Raw genomic sequence first — 24266 nt, forward strand, 5'->3', positions numbered from 1 at the left:
TTATTTGTCTTTTATTTATTTCTTGTAGCCCACCTACATCTTTGACATCTGTGTGTATTAATACGCGTTTTCCTTTTAGATACACCCAATGCTTTGCAGACCACCACGGCCGTATATTTGGGATAGATAGCCAGACTCGAGATACGAGACTGCACTCGGGAGTGGGTGTGAATCCTATTTACCTGGTTGGGTTTCTCTGAGGTTTTCCTGAAATATAAGGCGAACATCATGCAATCCGTCTGCGATTCCTCGCATTCATGTCACCAAATAAAATTTCACTATCACCAATTCAATCGACACTACTTCGTATTTGATACAACATCGTTAAATTATCGATTAAAATATTTTGTACTAAATTCAGTTATGAGTTTCATATAACTGCTCTTGTAATTACTTTTAAGGGAACATATGTTGCATATTGAAAAAGTTACTTTGGTGCTTGCAAACAAAATGTCTCCATATTCTCAATATAATAACATAAAAACAGGAAAGTAAATAAAAATCCCTGTCGTTGTGGAAGCTCTGAAATTAATAACGACCACACACATAAAATCCTGGCGATCCAGCGGATCGTGTGTCCCCTTTCAGTGCACAAGCGAATGATGAACTCATCTGCATAAAAGTTCTGTCTTTCTTCAGACAAAATTGTTTCCACATGTCACAACGCTGAAAAAATTGAAAGTATGAATTTCTGGCTTTGAAATCAATGTTGTTATTTTTTTCGTATTATTTTTTGTTGTTGCAAATACCCTGTGTTTCTCAGGGTTATTCTCCGGTAAAATTACTTGGGTTCCAAAACTCAGTTTCACAAGTGTAAGCCATGTTCTTGAGTTTTTACTGATTAACGGAAACTGTCGTATTATTCTGCAATTATTGGAGATTGTAGCTGTAACGATATATTTTGATGTAGGTGTTTAATTACAACTTTATTTTCTTAGGGCAACTGTGTAGTTCAGAGGTTTTATTCCGGTTGTGGTTTGCGCGTGGCGGTTTAAATAATAAATCGCACCACTTCTTTCTGGATATTTCCTTTTACTATTATAGAGGATTCCAAGTTAAGAAAATAGCATTAAACATATAGGGGCTCTATCATCAACTATATATAAGCATTTTTCTTGAGAACTGTGAATTAATTAGTTTCCTTTAATTCATAGGACATAATTTCATTGAGAACTAGAACAATTTCATGTGCTAAAATTGTGTTACACCTCTAAAATTACCATATATTTAATTTACGAATAACGGGATGACAGTTAAATTGATGGAATAGCCAGCCGCTTTCTTGCCAAACATCACCGCTGATAAATTTAACAGACAAGTATGGGTGGTACAGTTGCGGCAAAGGTTTCACACTTTTAAAAACAATACAACATTGTCTGTGCTTATTATATAAAGTACACAAAATTTAACTGTCAGCAAAACAACAAAGGCATTACGTTTCTAACTTAGGTTCTTGTTTGATTATAGTGTAAAGTTAATAACGGGAAAAGTGTGCTGTACATAATCTTAATTTTGTATTATAACCACTTGTTAACATTTAATAACGGAAACGTGTGCTGCACATAATCTTAAATTTGTATTATAAGCGCTTCTTAACATTTAATAACGGAAAAGTGTGCTGCACATAATCATAAATTTGTATTATAAGCGCTTCTTAACATTTAATAACGGAAAAGTGTGCTGCACATAATCTTAAATTTGTATTATAAACGCTTCTTAACATTTAATAACGGAAAAGTGTGCTGCACATAATCTTAAATTTGTATTATAAGCGCTTCTTAACATTTAATAACGGAAAAGTGTGCTGCACATAATCTTAAATTTGTATTATAAGCGCTTCTTAACATTTAATAACGGAAAAGTGTGCTGCACATAATCTTAAATTTGTATTATAAGCGCTTCTTAACATTTAATAACGGAAAAGTGTGCTGCACATAATCTTAAATTTGTATTATAAGCGCGTCTTAATATTTAATAACGGAAAAGTGTGCTCCACATAATCTTAAATTTATATTATAAGCGCGTCTTAATATGTAATAACGGAAAAGTGTGCTGCACATAATCTTAAATTTGTAATATAAGCGCGTCTTAACATTTAATAACGGAAAAGTGTGCTGCACATAATCTTAAATTTGTATTATAAGCGCTTCTTAACATTTAATAACGGAAAAGTGTGCTGCACATAATCTTAAATTTGTATTATAAGCGCTTCTTAACATTTAATAACGGAAAAGTGTGCTGCACATAATCTTAAATTTGTATTATAAGCGCTTCTTAACATTTAATAACGGAAAAGTGTGCTGCACATAATCTTAAATTTGTATTATAAGGGCTTCTTAACATTTAATAACGGAAAAGTGTGCTGCACATAATCTTAAATTTGTATTATAAGCGCTTCTTAACATTTAATAACGGAAAAGTGTGCTGCACATAATCTTAAATTTGTATTATAAGCGCTTCTTAACATTTAATAACGGAAAAGTGTGCTGCACATAATCTTAAATTTGTATTATAAGCGCGTCTTAATATTTAATAACGGAAAAGTGTGCTCCACATAATCTTAAATTTATATTATAAGCGCGTCTTAATATGTAATAACGGAAAAGTGTGCTGCACATAATCTTAAATTTGTAATATAAGCGCGTCTTAACATTTAATAACGGAAAAGTGTGCTGCACATAATCTTAAATTTGTATTATAAGCGCTTCTTAACATTTAATAACGGAAAAGTGTGCTGCACATAATCTTAAATTTGTATTATAAGCGCTTCTTAACATTTAATAACGGAAAAGTGTGCTGCACATAATCTTAAATTTGTATTATAAGCGCTTCTTAACATTTAATAACGGAAAAGTGTGCTGCACATAATCTTAAATTTGTATTATAAGCACTTCTTAAGCCAATGAAATAACTGTATTGATGTTTAACACAGTTTTATTATTATTATTATTATTATTATTATTATTATTATTATTATTATTATTATTATTATTTGTAATTACAGTAATTTTTAGGTGCCTAAAACTGTATTTTAATGCCTACTCTCGATCATTATGGAGCCTAGTTTAGGTGTCTAAGTAAAAGTTGGTTAATGGCCTAAATATCCGAAGTCTAGTTATAATGTATATAAAATATAATGTATGTTTTCGCAGGAATCATTATGGCATTAATAATTTTTTTTATAATTTGAACGGACTCAACGTACCTATCTTGTGCGATAAACTTGCTAGAACACTGTACATATTAGTAAGAGAGTGAGATAGAAATACAGTACTATACCTCACTGGTTCTACTAACGGAGACATCTTGCGGCAACAGTGTACTAGCCAAAAGCCATAAGACTAATACTCTTTTCTTAAGCTGGAATACTCTGTTTATAGGTATGTGACGTCTCAATTATTACATAACTTTCTTATATTCAACATGCATGAGTCTCACCTTACATTCTCCTCTTGCAAGTCTTGCAGAATGGATGATTACTCATTCCCGCTACGAAGTAATGACTTGAAGGAGCGTTACAGCGTTGCACCATATTACATTTCATATTCTCAACACTACTGGACGTATCAAAAAACTTATTTTACCAAACTTCTTTCTATTAACTTCATCTATTACCTCTGTATATCTCACATCCGACTTAATATGGTACACTGATTAGTCTTAACTCAACCATGATGAATTTCAATGTCAGATGACATTACAGTCTGTTTAAATTATTCAACTCAGTAAATCGTATAGTATGAACTCGTAATAAAATAAATACAAATTTTTTGTGTCTAAATATTCTTCATTATCATGTTCAGGATATTAATGGTTTAATATATGCCTCGTAGGCTTTTTCCTTAAGGACTCACCATATTTTTTTATCCGATGTAACAATCATGGGACTGACAACATATTTTCTTTGCTTCTAGAGGAATGCAGTGCTGACCGTTGCAGCAAGGTCCCCTGTCAACATGGGGGCAAGTGCCTCACCTCTGGAGAGACTGCCGTGTGCCTCTGTCCTCTTGGCTTCACTGGGGACCTGTGTGAGACAAGAGTGGACCTACAGGTAGGACAATGTAACAATCTACTGCCATCTCTGTTTATGTACTGTGTCAGATGTGACTACCACAGAGTGTATCAAAATTCAATACTCAAACTTCTAGGGATGAGCACTTGCTACGTAGAACAAGGACCCGGGTTCGATCCCAGGTGCTGGAACGAATTTTTCTCCTCTAATAACCATTGTTACCATAACATATATTCTGTAGGACCAAAAATTAATCTTTACGTAGATGATGATAAACATAATGAGTGATCATTGAAATAATAACAATAAAAATAAAATTACCCAGAGTAGGTACAACTTCGTCCTTGTCAGCTAATAATTATTTCTGACTAAATTTCCCAGTCACAGTTATTTTCAACTTGGACACTCGTAGATTTTAACGTAGTTCTTTAATCTGGAATGCTATCGCTTTGGCCGCTTTGCTGACGGTTCATAAGTATGAATATGTTGCTATTTACAAAATATTCGCTATTAAATTATCTGTTCGTTGTATGTAGGTCACCAAGCCTGAGGATTCATTTGTTGACGGGTAACTCCGTGTTCCATATGACGTCATAAGCCAACCGCTGTTCGGTTAGGTCGGGTTTCTCATTTGCATTCACACAGCGTTGTGTGTTGTAATTGATAAGCCGGAGATGAACGAGCCTGGCTTTACAAATTGATTCGACTCATAACAAGAACGTTCCAAAAGATATAATGACGCTCGCTTTTCTTGGCCTGTTTCACTGAATGCACCGTACAAGTGTCTACAAGCCCAGACATAATCCAGTTATGAATGTGAAGCCTTTGCCGCAAGGAGCATTCCCAGTTCTCAGTGATTCCTTTACAACTTAATTAAATCTTATAAACCAAAATTACTTCTCTGTAGATATTCCCTGTGATTTTCTATCGGTAGGCAATACGGTGGTGCTAATTAATTCAATGAATGGTTTGAGTATTATCGGGGATTTTCTTCGATGTGATTTAAACCAATTATTGGTTAGTTGGTTAGCTGATCGCCTGACTCATGGACTGAATTGTTTGCTGATTAGCTGGTTGGCTGAATAATTAGCTGGCTGATTGACTTGTTTGCCGGATGACTGGATGTCTGGTTGACTGGTTGGCTATCTGACTAGTTTCATTACTGGATGACCAGATGACTGGATGTTTGATTTGCTGATTAGCTGGTTGGCTGATTGACTGACTTACTGGATTGAATAATTAGGTGGCTGATTGTATTGTTTGCTGGATGACTGGATGTCTGGTTGACTGGTTGGCTATCTGACTAGTTTCATTACTGGATGACCAGATGACTGGATGTTTGATTTGCTGATTAGCTGGTTGGCTGATTGACTGACTTACTGGATTGAATAATTAGGTGGCTGATTGTATTGTTTGCTGGATGACTGGATGTCTGGTTGACTGGTTGGCTATCTGACTAGTTTCATTACTGGATGACCAGATAACTGGATGTTTGATTTGCTGATTAATTGTTGGCTGATTGACTGACTTACTGGATTGAATAATTAGGTGGCTGATTGTCTTGTTTGCTGGGTGACTGGATGTCTGGTTGACTGGTTGTCTATCTGACTACTTTCATTACTGGATGACCAGATGACTGGATGTTTGATTAGCTGATTAGCTGGTTGGCTGATTGACTGACTTACTCGATTGAATAACTAGGTGGCTGATTGTCTTGTTTGCTGGGTGACTGGATGTCTGGTTGACTGGTTGTCTATCTGACTACTTTCATTACTGGATGACCAGATGACTGGATGTTTGATTAGCTGGTTGGCTGATTGACTGACTTACTGGATTGAATAATTAGGTGGCTGATTCTCTTGTTTCCTGGATGACTGGATGTCTGGTTGACTTGTTGGCTATTTGACTAGTTTCATTACTGGATGACCAGATGACTGGATGTTTGATTTGCTGATTAGCTGATTGGCTGATTGACTGACTTACTGGATTGAATAATTAGGTGGCTGATTGTCTAGTTTGCTGAATGACTGGATGTCTGGTTGTCTGGTTGGCTATCTGATTAGTTGGATTACTGGATGACCAGATAACTGGACGTTTGATTTGCTGATTAGCTGGTTGGCTGATTGACTGACTTACTGGATTGAATAATTAGGTGGTTGATTGTCTTGTTTGCTGGGTGACTGGATGTCTGATTAGTTGGATTACTGGATGACCAGATAACTGGACGTTTGATTTGCTGATTAGCTGGTTGGCTGATTAATTGACTTACTGGATTGAATAATTAGGTGGCTGATTGTCTTGTTTGCTGGATGTCTGGTTGTCTAGTTGGATTACTGGATGACTAGATGACTGGATGTTTGATTTTCTGATTAGCTGGTTGGCTGATTGACTGACTTACTGGATTGAATAATTAGGTGGCTGATTGTCTTGTTTGCTGGATGACTGGATGTCTGGTTGTCTAGTTGGATTATTGGATGACCAGATGACTGGATGTTTGATTTGCTGATTAGCTGGTTGGCTGAGTGACTGACTTACTGGATTGAATAATTAGGCGGCTGATTGTCTTGTTTTGCGGATGACTGGATGTCTGGTTCCTATCTGACTAGTTTCATTACTGGATGACCAGATGACTGAATGTTTGATTTGCTGATTAGCTGGTTGATTGATTGACTTACTGGATTGAATAATTAGGTGGCTGATTATCTTGTTTGCTGGATCATTGAATGTCTGGTTGGCTATCTGATTAGTTGGATTACTGGATGACCGGATGACTGGATGTTTGATTTTTTCTGATTAGCTGGTTGGCTGATTGACTGACTTACTGGATTGAATAATTAGGTGGTTGATTGTCTTGTTTGCTGGATGACTGGATGACTGGTTGGCTATCTAACTAGTTTCATTACTGGGTGACCAGATGACTGGATGTTTGATTAGCTGGTTGGCTGATTGACTGACTTACTGGATGTCTGGTTGACTGGTTGGCTCTCTGACTACCTGAATTATTGCATGACTGGATGATAATCTTACAAATAAAAAACGAAAAAAATGGCAACATTGCAACATGTATTCACGTAACAGTAGCGGTTGAGTTGCAAAATTATGTACGTAACTGCACGAAAGCTTCAGTAAACCACCACGTCACAGAGGGACATTGGTGGCTGCGCATTTCCTTCTTCCCGCTATAGCCCTGCTACCGAATTGCTTCTACCGTCACAGAATTCACTGTTATCATTCTTCTCATCACACACTTTGTTGCAGATCTTCAATGAAATTACAGCTAAATCGTAAATGTTACGCAACAGATATTAGTAGAGGAACAGGTACAAATATGGAATACTGTTTTCTTTTTTTCGTTTTGGAACCTACATGTTTTGAATACTGAACGTAAAGTACCGTTCTGCTTATTGCTGAATGTCCCTGTGAATGGTACACCGGACTTATAAATTCGTAAGATGTTACGAAATGTTTGAAAAAAATAATAATTTCCTCGATATCTAACATATTTCCTACATAAAAATGGAGGTACAAATATGGGATACTATTAACAAGTTACAAGATTAACAAAATTGCAAAGTCAAAAAGTCTTCTTAGAAAAGCACAGAACAAGCATTCAGCATCTTCATCAGAAGGTGTTTTCCCATCCGTAATACTGAATCCAGATGAATCGTCTCTCACGTCTTTCCTCGAACTTGTTTTATGGCTTCTTGTATTGTCTTTTCATTCCACTGTTTTCTAAGTTTGTTGGGATGTGAGATTTCTCTCCTCCTACAGGTGTTAACACTACTAACGAAACAGAAAACCAGGGTATAAAGATGGAATACTAATAATACTAGTATTTCATATTTGTGACACACTGATGTTATGAGTAATAACCTCAAAACATATCATAATTTAAAAACTAAATCAATTAAACATGCATTGCTATAAACGTAGATTATTTCTTTTTAAGAATATATATCAGTAATTTTCATTTCATTTATTTCATTCCATAGATCTTATATTAGCAATGAAGCTTTAAGATGTGGAACAAGTCAAAATTTTACAATATTACAATTGAAGAGTCCACTGCAAGAATGATGGATGTCACTTTCTTGTCGAAAGTGAACCAAGACTGTCAATGAATAGCTTAAGACATATAGAATGTACATACAGAGTTATGTGGCATTAACACTGATAGTCATTGTCCAGTAATGATCGGAAAATCACAGTTAAGCTTTGAGCGCTAAGCATTTCAAACTTTCAATTGCTTCTCCTGCAAAATGTATTCCAAATGACATTTATCATTCTTGCAGTGGATTCTTCAATTACAATTACAATGTTTACAAATTTTTACCATTTTTACAATATTTTACAATTTTTACAGTTTTACAATTTTGTAATTTTCTACAATTTTTTTATAGTTTTCTACAATTTTTTACAATATTTTGGCGAGATGTAGTAAGATGAGGTGATGCCCGAGGATTTGCCAAAAGATTACCTGGCATTTGCCTTATGGTTGGGGAAAACCTCGGAAAAAAACTCAAGCAGGTAATCAGATCAAAGGGGTGAAATGAAGTGAGGCGGAGGACTCTCCATAGACCATCCGGCTTCAATTGCACGGCTGGGAAAACCTCGGAAGAAACCGTTCAATGAGACCAAATGGGGAATCCAACCGAAGCCCGAACGCAGCTCCGGATCAGCAGGCCAGCGAGTCTGCCGACTGAGCTACATCGATGGCTCTACTAAAAATATACAATACATAGCCAATCAGATTATTAAATTTACAAACGCAAACGATTATTCATCAGTTGAGCTATAAAATATAATACAAAAAAATATGTTAATTCAATTCAAAGGCATGAACAATTCAATCAGTTGTGATATACAGAAATTAATAATACATATCATGAAAATTACTTCAAATTACAAGCATAAACAATTCATCAATAGAGCTATACAGATTACTATTCAATTGAAAGCATATAAAATTCATCAGCCAAACTCTACAAACATATACAATACAAAGTAAACAGGTTAATTCAATTTACAAGCATACTTTCATTAAGCTATACAAATTTGTACAATTCATATCAAGTAGATTAATTCAATTTATAATCATAAACAATTCATCAGTTGAGATATACAGACTACTATTCAATTTACAACATATTTACGTTTCAACAGTTCAGCTTCTAACTGCAAACTAACACATTCCCGCGAGAGTATCAGTGCTTAGTGATTTGGAAGACTTCCGCTGGAATACAATACGTCTACTTGGCATATCATATGCTATATCATATTTATACCCCTGTTTTTATATTTCTAATACTTCGTCTAAAACACATTTCTAGATAGTTCCTCTAAAAAAATCCTTCAATATTACCTCTCTAGCATATCCCATTTTCGTAGAATATAGCCTACATTCCAAAATTCATGTAAAAATGCTTAGGCCTACTTCCTTACTGGCTTTTAAGGAACCCGGAGGTTCATTGCCGCACTCACATAAGCCCGCCATTGGTCCCTATCCTGAGCAAGATTAATCCAGTCTCTCCCATCATATCCCACCTCCATCAAATTCATTTTAACATTCTTTTCCCATCTACGTCTCGGCCTCCCTAAAGGTCTTTTTCCCTCCGGCCTCCCAACTAACACTCTATATGCATTTCTGGATTCGCCCATACGTGCTACATGCCCTGCCCATCTCAAACGTCTGGATTTAATGTTCCTAATTATGTCAGGTGAAGAATACAATGCGTGCAGTTCTGCGTTGTGTAACTTTCTCCATTCTCCTGTAACTTCATCCCTCTCAGCCCCAAATATTTTCCTAAGCACCTTATTCTCAAACACCCTTAACCTATGTTCCTCTCTCAAAGTGAGAGTCCAAGTTTCACAACCATAAAGAACAACCGGTAATATAACTGTTTTATAAATTCTAATTTTCAGATTTTTTGACGGCAGACTGGATGACAACAGCGAATAATAACAGGCATTTCCCATATTTATTCTGTGTTTAATTTCCTCCCGAGTGTCATTTATATTTGTTACTGTTGCTTCAAGATATTTGAACTTCTCCACCTCTTCAAATGATAAATTTCCTATCTTTATATTTCCATTTCGTACAATATTCTCGTCACGAGACATAATCATATACTTTATCTTTTCGGGATTTACTTCCAAACCTATCTCTTTACGTGCTTCCAGTAAAATTCCCGTGTTTTCTCTCATCGTTTGTGGATTTTCTCCTAACATATTCACGTCATCCGCATAGACAAGCAGCTGATGTAACCCGTTCAATTCCAAACCCTCTCTGTTATCTTGGACTTTCCTAATGGCATACTCTAGAGCAAAGTTAAAAAGTAAAGGTGATGGTGCATCTCCTTGCTTTAGCCCGCAGTGAATTGGAAACGCATCAGACAGAAACTGACCTATACGAACTCTGCTATACGTTTCACTGAGACAAATTTTAATTAATCGAACTAGTTTCTTGGCAATAGCAAATTCAATAAGAATATCATATAAAACTTCTCTCTTAACCGAGTCATATGCGTTTTTGAAATCTATGAGTAACTGATGCACTGTACCCTTATACTCCCATTTTTTTCTCCATTACCTGTCGAATATATATCTGGTCAATAGTTGATCTATTACACGATGGAAGAGTAATGGAACGGAGAAAAATTCTCTCCGGCGCCGGGATTTGAACCCGGGTTTTCAGCTCTACGTGCTGATGCTTTATCCACTAAGCCACACCGGATACAACCCCGACGCCGAACAGAATCGTCTCTGATTGAGTTCCAACTCTTGGGTTCCCTCTAGTGGCCGCCCTTTGCACTACATCATAGATGTCTATGAACATAGGACCGAAGTCCACACATGTGCTCAGGTGCACTCGTTATGAGTGACTAGTTGGCCGGGATCCGACGGAATAAGCGCCGTCTTAAATCACTTCGTGATTTACGCATATCATATATTATTTCAATGTACCGAAGTACATATGATATTTCCATGCAGATATTCTGCGTCATCATACGATGGAAGAGTAATGGAACGGAGAAAAATTCTCTCCGGCGCCGGGATTTGAACCGTCGGATCCCGGCCAACTAGTCACTCATAACGAGTGCACCTGAGCACATGTGTGGACTTCGGTCCTATGTTCATAGACATCTATGACGTAGTGCAAAGGGCGGCCACTAGAGGGAACCCAAGAGTTGGAACTCAATCAGAGACGATTCTGTTCGGCGTCGGGGTTGTATCCGGTGTGGCTTAGTGGATAAAGCATCAGCACGTAGAGCTGAAAACCCGGGTTCAAATCCCGGCGCCGGAGAGAATTTTTCTCCGTTCCATTACTCTTCCATCGTATGATGACGCAGAATATCTGCATGGAAATATCATATGTACTTCGGTACATTGAAATAATATATGATCTATTACGCCTAAAACCACACTGATGATCCTGTAAAAATGCTACTTTTATCAAAACTTGTTCACAAAAGACCACAATGATATTACAATTTTCGTTTAACCCACTGATCTGATTCATCTCTCAAAAGGACCCATTTAATCCCCCCCATACAGACTGCACTTGAAGAAAATGTCCATTTATCGCAGTTAAATAGACAATCGATATTACGCCCGGTCATCATAACGTTACAAATGAAAAACTATGTATTTGAATGGTTCCCGATTGACAGTGTTTTAACTTTATGCGTTGCTGATGGCAGTACCATAACAAAGAACGGTTCTAATTCATGAGTGGTCTGGAAGTCACTCAATTGGAAAGCAGATGATTCTATTTTTATCAAATTGTGTGTTACATCGTTTTTATAGCTTCTGGAAATTTTCCAGACAGCTACTAACCGATATAGCATTTTTTTTTTTTTTTTTTACATTTTTTGCCGTATCGGTTTTCCATTTCAATATTTTCTGCAACGATTCTGTTACAGAAATTCAGTTTCATTGCAGATTGCTGTTCTCTTTAAGCTCGCACAGCGCTGTGAATCGATTACTTCGCTGAATAGTCGAAATTATAACGCTGGCGTTTCCATTTCGATTGCTGCCACTTCGTCCACTGGACCAACATCCACACGATAGCTGGTGCACTCTAACATTTCACTCATAATTCTAAACCAAAAGTGATTAAACTTTATCAGTTACTGCATACAATGACTCCAGTTTTAATCTATGAACCTACAGCTGCGGTATTTGATATGAAACACCAGACCTGCTCAGGTTACAGAGGGCAAAACCGCGGTATGGTTTCTAAAATGCCATTGATTTCATGCACTCACAGCAAAGATCACTCCAACTACAGTTTTAAACTATTGCCTCATCACTTCAAATGCATCAAATTAACCCTCCTAGTACCAATGGGGTCAATATGACCCCAGTAGCTCTTTTGAAAGAAAAATCTCCGCCATTTTTAAAACTATAATGTTCAAAATTTATGACTTTATCTCTTTGAGTCAACTGTATCCAATGATGTTTCATTCATTTTTATATTTTCAACACATTAAAAAATATTCATTGTTTCTTAACTGAGTACCATTGGGGTCTATATGACCCCATTAAAAATTGACTTTTTTCTTTGAATGTAACATTATGAAAGTAGAAATGCTGACCGTCACTTTGAACGTCTGTTATACGGAACACGTGCAACAATGAAATATTATTTCTTATCCATTGTTAAGGTTTGTTGCCTAAGTTTTTATTAGTGTTTTGCCTCAGTGTGATGTAGAATTACATGATGGGTGCAAGATATTTGACTAGTTCAGAAATAGGCGTGATTGTGAATGAAGAAGATAATGAGGAACATGAATATAATGAAGAAAAATCTGATGACGATGGAGAGATTGATGCTATTATAATAGAAGACTGTCAATCGGCTGAAAATTCTGATGAGGATGATGACGACGATGATGGAGATTTAGAAACTACTGTTCCTGAAGTTTGTAACATCTCAAATTTGAATGTTTTCAAGTAAGTATATTTCACCTGCCAATTATTTATTACAACAAAAATCAGCAGCAATAATAATAGATGTTCCACACCGTAGCGTCGTGGTCTAAGGCATTCTGCCTAGGACTCGCGTTACGGAATGCACGCTGGTTCCAATCCTCATGGGGAAAGAAATTTTCTCCAGAAAAGTGCATAAAATGTCCATCTTTCGTCTGTAAACAACATTCCGAGCTGTTTTGTTTCAAATGTAAGGACATATAAGATGAGGGCGGAAGGATGGCAACGTGTAAAATGTAAAAATGTAAAAATGTAAAAGTGTTTATATGCATAGCTGTCCTGTTTTCAAGGTAAACATGTATGTTTTTATGCCAGTTCATTAAAACAATTGCATTATTACCTATATATCTCGTGTAAATTACTTGGGGTCTATATGAACCCAGCGGTACTCAGTGTAAAAAAAGAAACCTGGTAGTAGGAGGGTTAATAAAACCAATCTTCGTGTACAAAATAATGATACCTCTATTGGAATACTTCTTTAGTGTTTACAGCTTGAACTTAAGGCCTATTAACCTGTTCAGGCTCCAAATTGTAAAGATCATCTCTTCTTTCGTCTTAGCGTCTCTCTTTTCCTTCTCTTTATTTCGTCAAGGTTGCTTTAGGGATTCCACCATCAGTTAGACTATTCTTTATTCATATTGTTTTCAATTTGTTCTTATACCATATTTATTTTTCTTTTATGCTCGACCATGCCGAAATGTAGTAATTATACACCTGGTAGCAGCCCTTTAATGGACCTCATTAAAGTACATCTATTCATTAAAGTTCAGGTGTTCCACCAATCGGAAAACACCATTGTAGCAATATGAAAGCGCAAGTATCGATTATTCTTGGATATGCAATCGAAAGACAACTAGCGAAACGTCACGGAGGCTGGAAATCCAATACTGTCGCAGAAGGTTATGTTCTGTTACTATAATAATTAGCGTTAATTGTAAATAATATTCAAATAAATTCGATTTGTCATCTCGTTTTTCAATGTCTAAATCAATTTCAAGGTTATATCAAGATTAATGTTCATTTTACTCTCTAGATTATATCAAGGTCAATGACATTTGTTCCTCGGAAAAAATCAATACTTTCTCGTCTGCGCACATCTCACAATTTACGAGATATTGCATAAGGTCAGTTCCGCTCCTCAGTCAGAGAAGAATAACATGAATACTTATGAATAATTTCTAGTTAGAAATGTGGCCGAGTATAAAAATTCGTATGAAACTTGCCTATAATGGTAATTAAGACGCTCGTATGAAAATTATGAAACTCGCTTGCGCTCGTTTCATAAACATACTCGCGTCTTAATTACTACCATTATAGGCTCGTTGCTCGTTGCTCGTTGCTCGTTCCAAGTCTGAAAATGTCATTTCTGCAACTTGTATTCTGGATGTGTGCTTTGTACATATTAATATATACAGGATGAATCGTAAGTAATGACACTAATTTCAGTGTCTTTGAAATATTTCAAACTGAAAGTTTATTGCAATTTTTCTCGTTTTTGCTTCCTTTTCGAGATAAAAATTGTATTTTATGAAATATTTCTTAGCATGTTTTTGAAAGCCTCTTATTTAATTCCCATTATGCTCGGTCAATATAAGAGAGCAGTGTATTTTATGATAAACTAGCCGTACCCGTGCGCTCCGCTGCACCCGTTAGAAATAAATATAAAGTAATTACATAATTAAAATGAGACAATTGATCCAGGGAACATTCGTGTTTGATAGAAGGATAAATCGTTTACTATGTTACTTAATTTAAATTGTATTTAAATAATTAAAATGCGATCATTTTGGTCCAGAGAGCACTCATTTGGTACAATGACAATTCCTTTAACATGTTTCTAATTTTTATTACATGCAACCATAGTTTAATGAAGATTGACATCATTTAGATTTAATGTGTATATTTTATTTTACTGGTTATAGGTTTCCATTGAATTATGGTAATAACTTAATTTTAACCCTTGTTTTCTACGTCTTCAGTAAATGGCGCTTGGCCCACTATGGTTCTGAACCCTTCAAATAACTTAAATAGTGATACAGTATATATAGTAATATCCAATTACATTTCTTTCTTTCGAATGTAAGAATTCACGATCTCCTATGTACCATTTCCATAGAATGAATAAATGTGTTTTTTCTTCCTATTCAAAAATTTTATATTTTGCACATAGGAGTTACCGCAGGAACAACAACGCTATAATCTGAGGAGGCTGTGAAAATGTATTATATTGTTATTTTAAATGTCTTATATCCTATCCTTAAATATCAGTCCTATCAAAATTTTGCATAGAATAAAACTTATCGGAAATCATTTTTAAAGAAACTTTCGTTATGTAACATTTTTCACAAAAAGCAATAATAAACGAGATATTTCGATTTATTTAATTCAGGCCCCTGTAAATAAACGAATGTACACAATAGCCTATCAAGTTTTCTGTGCATAAGAAGCTATTTTAATCTTACCTCTCTTCGATTCACTCAGACGTTACTGTAATAACATTACAGCATTATGTCCATCCAGAGAAACTACACTTTCCAGTGGTGAAATAATAATTAATTATACAAATCGGTTAATTTAGCTTCCGATATTACTTGACACAAACACAGAAACATTCTCTGTAGGTTATGTTTCATAGCTTTCGATTGTTGTTGTCCAAGGCCCCTTATAGACGAAGTCATTTGTTTTCATTTCATTACACTGGCTTAGATGGCATTGTATTTTAATTTTAAACTCATTTATCTCATTAAATATCAGTTCTATCAACATTTTGCAAAGAATAAAACTTATCGGAAATCATTTTTAAACAAACCTTTGTTATGTAACATATTTCACAAAAATCAATAATAAGCGAGATATTTCGATTTACAGTATTTAATTCAGGCCCCCATATATAACCCCCCTTTTAAATAACGTATTTTGAATGTCATGTAGCCTAAAATCAAAGTTACAAAGAACTTAATTTATATTCCAGTTTTCATCGAAATCCGTTCAGCCATTATTGCTTGAAAAGGTAACAAACATCCAGACAGACAGACAGACATACAAACAAAAATGTCAAAAAAGCGATTTTCGGTTTCAGGATGTTTAATTATACATGTTAACACCAATTATTTTTGGAAAATCGAAAATTACCAGACAAAATTTGACTACAGATTTATTATTAGTATGGACAGATGATTGAAAGAATTTTAGTTTTGTCCTTAAATGTGCAGAAATTTGATCCGAACAAATGTAACATTGAACAATTACTTTGCAGTACGAAAAGTTACATTTGCTCGCATCAAATTTCTCCACATTTAAGGGAACACTCCACTAAAACTTCCAAATGTTTTCGGCTTTTGGCTTTTTTTCATTAGAAATATTTTCAAACCTAAGTTTTTAGTGGATCATCTCAATTGTTAAGCTTCCTTTTTTAGTTACATTCACAAGACATAGATAAACGTTTCCATGCATTCATTTTATGAAATATCTGTTTATTCACTTTCAAAAAAATTTTGAAATTTTCATTGCTTCATTTTTTCTATAATTCATGAAAAAATATTAATAAAATAAACTAGCATCATTTCTCACAAAATAAATGCATAGAGACATGCCGCTATCTCATAAACACTTGGAATAAAAATTTAATCTAGATTGATTAATATTTGGCGCAAAAAAGTTGGTGTTGAATCAAGAAAAATAAACTTGCTGGAAAATGGATTTGAAAGTGAAATGAATATTTATGTAACACATACCTATTAAAATTCTCCTCCGCGACATTAATCTAGTAACTTCAGAGAGCCAACTTTAGAACAAAAAGTTACTAAGATTTGTAATCATAAATTTGTAAAAAAAAAAAAAAAAAAAAGGATTCTTTGATAAAAAAGAATAATAAAGTTTTCTATCTAAAGGGCAGGACTTTCACTGCAAACCCAGCTTTCTCAAATCGTTCCTATTTTCTGCCTTCCTCTTTGTCTCCGCATATGATCCATATATCTTAATATCGTCTATCATCTGGTATCTTCTTCTGCCCCGAACTCTTCTCCCGTTTCACCATTCCTTCCAGTGCATCCTTCAGTAGGGAGTTTCTTCTCAACCAGTTTCTGAGGCCTAGATCATAAGCGAAATTTAGATATTAGAGAAGAGTTAAATATGACTAGTCTTCTGGAAATAATAATTATAGATATAGAGATGGAGATACCATGAACATTTGCTTAGGATGGAACAAAACATATCTATAAATAAATCAAAAGAAAGGCGAAGTGTTCGACGACGAAAAAGAGAATGGAACCATCAGTTTTAACCCTTAAATTGGCAAAACTTCATTTCTCACACTAGTTTATTAAACCGTGGCGGACTGTAAAGAAAACAACTATCGCAATGTCCATATATTATATGTCGTACAATATAATAGTATTGTGAAATTTTAATTTTCCTACTATTTTTTTTCTATTGTACAATTAAAATTATAGCATATAATAGCCTATTAATCCGTTGTATACTCTAGGATACTTTGCGAATTTAAAGGTTAAATAATCTTAACCTTTGTTAATGTGTAGACATAACATACATAAAGGCCTTGGGTTTCTAATCTCACAAGTGACTTGTCCAGCAAATGCTGCTAAGTTCATTAGAAGTTCAAATTAAATTTTTTTTCAAATTTATTTCCAATCAAGAATACCAGACATTTTGGAAGTTATTTGCTTCCATAATAATGAAACATAGGGATACATCTCTGAATGGCTTTCTTCATGCTAAATACTTTTTATTTAACCTAAACATCTTCAGTTCTTGAGTACCAATGCGAAAACGCAAGTAACAATGTCAGAAGGATCAGTCGGTTTTACATATGGGAGTGAAGCAATAGTTATTTCAGGTCATAGAGGATTGTAGGTTAGAGTTATGAAAATATCCTCTCCTCTCCTCTCCTCTCCTCTCCTCTCCTCTCCTCTCCTCTCCTCTCCTCTCCTCTCCTCTCCTCTCCCCTCCCCTCTGCTCGTGCCCTCGTGCTCTCGTGCCCACGTCCCATCGTGCCCTCGTGTCATCGTGCCCTCGTGTCATCGTGCCCTCGTGTCCTCGTGCCGTCGTGCCCTCATGCCCTATTGCCCTCGTGCCCTATTGCCCTCGTGCCCTATTGCCCTCGTGCTCTCGTCCCCTCTCCCTCGTGCTCTCATGCTCTCGTGCTCTCGTGCCCTCATGCCCTCGTGCCATCATGCCCTCGTGCCCTCATGCCATCATGCACCCATGCCCTCATGCCCCGCGTCCTCATGCTCTCGTACCCCCGTGCCTTCGTGTTCTCGTGCCCTCTCCCTCGTGCTCTCATGCTCTCATGCCCTCATGCTCTCGTACCCTCTCCCTCGTGCTCTCATGCTCTCGTGCCCTTGTGCCATCGTGCACTCATGCCCTCATGCTCTCATGCCCTCGTGCCCTCATGCCCTCGTGCTCTCGTGCCCTCATGCCCTCGTGCTCTCGTGCCCTCATGCCCTCGTGCCCTCATGCCCTGGTGCCCTCATGCTCTCGTGCCCTCATGCCCCGTGTCCTCATGCTCTTGTGCCCCCGTGACCTCGTGCCCTCGTGCTCTCGTGCCCTCTCCCTCGTGCTCTCGTGCCCTCTGCTCTCTGCCCTCATGCTCTCTGCCCTTTCCTCTCTCCCCTCTGCCCTCTTCCTTTCTCCTCTACTCTCCTCTCCTCTGCGCTTCTCTTCTCTTCTTTTCTTTTCTTCCTGTGTTCTTCTTTTTTGCCTTTTTTCTCCATTCGCGTGCTTTCTATGTGATTCTCAATCTCTCCTACTGTATCTTAGATCCTTGCCATTGTCACAATTTTCATATTCAATCTGCGTCATCATCAGCATTATCATCTGAACTTTCATCTATGATCTGCAGAGTAGTATCGATCACCACGTAAGTTTTCACCCAGTGCTACTTTGTTAGATAAAACACACTTAAGGGAATAAATAAACTGCACTAACAAAATATTTTCTATTAATACTATTGATACGTAAATCTGACGTACACTCCAAATAATTATATCTCATAATAAGTTGGCCAAGCGTGTAAGTTGCAACCTGCTGTCACGACTACTATAGTCAGCAACTGAAAGACGGAGGCATAGCTAGAAGAAGGAGGTGCTCTCTTGGCGGGAAAAGTAGTGAGGATCAATAGTCTATCCATTATACGTCAAAATTACGTACGACAGAAGTTTTAAACAATGGCATTACCTCCCTGTGATCAGGAAGAGAACCACTGTTTGATCACAGTATAGAGATATGTTCTCTATACTGTGGTTTGATTTCCACATATCCTACAAGTTTAATACAAGTAGTGTTAAGTTCATAACAATAACCTTAGTATCTCGTTATTATTATATTACTTCTCTTCAAATAATCTACAGTCAGATGGAAAAAAGTTTATAAGATTATACATTCTCGTGCATAAAACAGAAATTTCACGTTGATGTCGATGTTATAGGCATTCCTAATTTGTAGTCTCAACAAATGTTGACGCAACATGCGTCGATCGAGTACGCTGTTGCGTAAGTTTTATAGTTTTCAGTAATATATATATATATATATATATATATATATATATATATATATATATATATATATATATAGCCGTTACTCAGTATATTATAGAAATGAAGATCTAATATAAAATCTTCTTTCTATGCGTCTACTTACTTAAGGCCCCAAGAGATTTCACTTTCATATCATCAGTATACCATTATGTGTTGCATTAACTATAATAATATTTAATTTTAATGGTAATAATGTCACCAAACATTCTTAAGTTTTGTAGTTCTTAATATCGAATACACAGCTGTACTCGGAAAACTACAGACCAGAGAATCAGACTTGTAAATTATTTTTATACGTTATAAAAAAATGACACAAATGAAGATCGACATACTGGCATATTGATGTGAAAGAATCTGAGCCATCTGAACTCTAAGTATGTCAGCAATCCTGTAGGTCATGGCCTTCGTGTAATAGTCTATTGCTTATTGTAGTGTGTTTTGTTTTATTCTGAAATGCAATTAATTAGTTCTCAAAACTGACGAAAGATGGATTTTGGAAAATAGGAAAGTGATGTAGGAAAATTGACATTTCACTGAAAACTACTATTTTTCTGAAAAACTTTGGGTTCCAAGCTTCAAAATGTGGAGTCATTCATTAAAATCCGTTCAGGCATTTTTCCGTAATTTCCATTATCAGTTCAATATATATATATATATATATATATATATACATACATGTACATAGAGAGACAGAGATTTTATGTTACAATTATTAGGAAAATAAATAAATAAATCTAGGCACTTATTGGACCTTCAATGTAGTTCTCCACGTTTCTCTTCAGCTCACAGTTGGTTCTAAAACTGTTAAAACCATTTTAATAAACTCCCAAGCTTACTTTTTGTTTTCCAACAATACCATGAACAAATGACTAATAGCTTCTCAATTGACATTTCACTGAAAACTACTATTTTTCTGAAAAGCGTTGGGTTCCAAGCTTCAAAATGAAGAGTCATTTATTAAAATCCGTTCAGCCGTTTTCCCATAATTTCCATTACCAGTTCAAATTATATATATATATATATAATCTAAACAAAAAAACTATCGTAATGTCCATATTTTATATGTCGTACAATCTATACTAATAATAAATCTGTAGCCGAAATTTTTCTGGTAATTTTCGATTTTCCAAAAATAATTGGTCCTAACATATACAATTAACCACCCTGAAACCGAAAATCGCTTTTTTTAAATTTTTGTTTGTATGTCTGTCTGTCTGTATTTTTGTTACCTTTTCACGCGATAATGGCTGAACCGATTTCGATGAAATTTGGAATATAAATTAAGTTCGTTGTAACTTATATTTTAGGCTATATGGCATTCAAAATAAATTATTTAAAAGGGGGGTTATAAGGGGGTCTGAATTAAATAAATCGAAATATCTAGCTTATTATTGATTTTTGTGAAAAATGTTACATAACAAAATTTTCTTTCAAACTCATTTCCGATAAGTTTTATTCTTTGAAAAATTTTGATAGGACTGATATTTAATAAGATAAATGAGTTTCAAAATTAAAATAACTGCATCTAACGCGGTGTAATGAAATAAACAAATGACTTCGTCTATAAGGGACCTTGGTCAACAACAATCGAACAAAAATAAATCGAAAGCTATGAATCATAGCCTACAGAGAATGTTTCTGTGTTTGTATGAAGTAATATCGGAAGCTAAATTAACCAATTTGTGTAATTAATTATTATTTCACATTGGAAAGTGTAGTTTCTCTATATGGACTTAATGCTATAATGTTATTACAGTAACTTCGGAGTGAATTGAGGACAGGTAAGATTAAAATAGCTTCTTATGCACAAACAACTTGATAGGCTATTCTGTGTATTCGTTTCCTGTATTTCTTAAAATAATGTTTATCTCAGAGAATTAACGAACCACAAGAGTGTATTGATTTAGTATGCAATAGTAATATGTTAGCTTAGCATTCCATTATTTTATAATCCAAGTTTTAACTATGCTCAATTGAATCGAGTTAAAATACATAAAATACATATGCATTAAATGCAATGCAAAAAAATTGGGTAATGAGCCACGCAGATTATGTTGCCCTGTTGTAAAATAAAATTTGTTCCTCCTGAGATTCAAGAGCCCCCATAACAAATTAAAAACTTACTTATCGGTGTACATCCGTTATTAACACATTTTTTATATAATATAATATAATATAATATAATATAATATAATATAATATAATATAATATAATATAATATAATATAATATAATATAATATAATATCAGTTATTTAAGTTATTTGAAGGGTTCAGAACCATAGTGGCCGAAGCGCCATTTACTGAATACGTAGAAAACAAGAGTTAAAATTAAGTTATTATCATAATTCAATGGAAACATATAGCAAGTAAAATAAAGTATACACATTAAATCTAAATTATATGTCAGTCTTCATTAAAGTATGGATGCATGTAATAAAAATTAAGAAACATGTTAAAGGAATTGTCATTGCACCAAATGAGTGGTCTATGGACCAAAGTGATCGCATTTTAATTATTTAAATACAATTTAAATTAAGTAACACATTAAACGATTTATCCTTCTATCAAACACGAATGTTCCCTGGATCAAATGTCCTATTTTAATTATGTAATTACTTTATATTTATTTCTAACGGGTGCAGCGGAGCGCACGGGTACGGCTAGTACTATAATATTGTGAAATTTTAATTTTCCTACCAATTTTTTTTTCTATTGTACAATTAAAATTATAGCATATAATAGCCTATTAATCTGTTGTATCCTCTAGAATACATTGCGAATTTAAGGGTAAAATAATCTTAACCTTTGTTAATGTGCAGACATAACATACATAACGGCCTACACCTTGATGTTAATTATGGTGATGAGAAAGCTAACTCATAACAAGTGCACTAGTGGACCGGGGTTTCTAATCTCATATTGATTATTTAACCCTCTCCAAAGCCTTAGAAGTTTGCAACATAGTCAAGGGAAGTTAGTTGGTCCGTTGCCAATCTTCAGCTTGTTGGAGTTGCAGTCTGCATCCCAAAAGCGCTACTCACAGTGTCTGTTCTATCACGATACTCTTAACACAATTTCATTCTATTCATCCGCTGCTTCGCTTGTGAATATATACTTCTTATGATTCTTTTTCTTCGTACGATAATTTCTTAGATTATCCTTTCCTTCTCTTTCTGGGATTATACAGTTCACTCTTGTTTTTGGAAGTGTTTAATTTGTCATTCTTTGGTTATGGTCATCTTATACTAATAATAAATCTGTAGCCGAAATTTTTCTGGTAATTTTCGATTTTCCAAAAATAATTGTCCTGACATATATAATTAACCACCCTGAAACCGAAAAGTATGTGGTACCTAAGAGGTTACGTCCAATTTCGGCTTCCCCTTCAAAATTTTCTAGAGCTCCTTCAGTGGAGCAGCGTAACCCGGAGTGAGACTAGTGGCCAACAGGCTTGGAGCTCACATACTTAGTTTTGTACAGATCCCAACCCCTTGCAAGGACGCGTTTTGCGTACCTTTTAAATTTGTCCTCCCAATTCTCTTTCGATTTTTCGATCACTTTTAACCTTAACCGAAAATCGCTTTTTTTTTTTAATTTTTGTTTGTATGTCTGTCTGTCTGTATGTCTGTATGTTTGTTACCTTTTCACGCGATAATGCCTGAACGGATTTCGATGAAAATTGGAATATAAATTAAGTTCGTTGTAACTTAGATTTCAGGCTATATGGCATTGAAAATACATTATTTAAAAGGGGGGTTATAAGGGGGCCTGAATTAAATAAATCGAAATATCTCCCTTATTATTGATTTTTGTGAAAAATTTTACATAACAAACGTTTCTTAAATAATAATTTGCGATAAGTTTTATTCCATGAAAAATGTTGATAGGACTGATATTTAATGAGATAAATGAGTTTTAAAATTAAAATAACTGCCATCTAAGGCCGTGTAATGAATTAAAAAAAATGACTTCGTCTATAAGGGGCCTTGGACAGCAGCAATCGAAAGCTATGAAAGATAGCCTACAGGGAATGTTTCTGTGTTTGTATGAAGTAATATCGGAAGCTAAATTAACCGATTTCTATAATTAATTATTATTTCACCATTGGAAAGTGTAGTTTCTCTAGATGGACATAATGCTATAATGTTATTACAGTAACTTCTGATATGATATGATATAATATAATATAATATAATATAATATAACATGTAATATTATATAATATAATATAATTTAAGTTATTTGAAGGGTTCAGAACCATAGTGGGCCAAGCGCCATTTACTGAACACGTAGAAAACAAGGGTTAAAATTAAGTTATTACCATAATTCAATGGAAACCTATAACAAGTAAAATAAAATATACACATTAAATCTAAATGATGTCAGTCTTCATTAAACTATGGTTGCATGTAATAAAAATTAATAAAAATGTTAAAGGAATTGTCATTGTACCAAATGAGTGTCTCTGGACCAAAATGATCGCATTTTAATTATTTGGATGCAATTTAAATTAAGTAACATATTAAACGATTTATCCTTCTATCAAACACGAATGTTCCCTGGATCAAATGTCCTATTTTAATTATGTAATTACTTTATATTTATTTCTAACGGGTGCAGCGGAGCGCACGGGTACGGCTAGTATAAAAAATATTTTATTAAACACAACAACACAAACACGCAGCATTCCGATTGTGAACGGTCCGT

The 24266-nt window shown here is 35.0% G+C and overlaps 1 protein-coding gene across 1 annotated transcript in view; it reads left to right on the forward strand.

Moving 5' to 3' along the window:
• The window catches only part of LOC138700466 (pikachurin-like), a 1281074-nt gene that overhangs the window by 1147383 nt on the left and 109425 nt on the right, over positions 1-24266 (forward strand). Inside the window, exon 8 of the mRNA XM_069827077.1 lies at positions 3915-4051. Coding sequence (XP_069683178.1) covers positions 3915-4051 — 137 coding nt within the window. The remainder of the gene's footprint in view (positions 1-3914; positions 4052-24266) is intronic.

This window comes from Periplaneta americana, chromosome 5 (genome assembly GCF_040183065.1).
Source record: "Periplaneta americana isolate PAMFEO1 chromosome 5, P.americana_PAMFEO1_priV1, whole genome shotgun sequence".
Lineage (NCBI taxonomy): Eukaryota > Metazoa > Arthropoda > Insecta > Blattodea > Blattidae > Periplaneta > Periplaneta americana.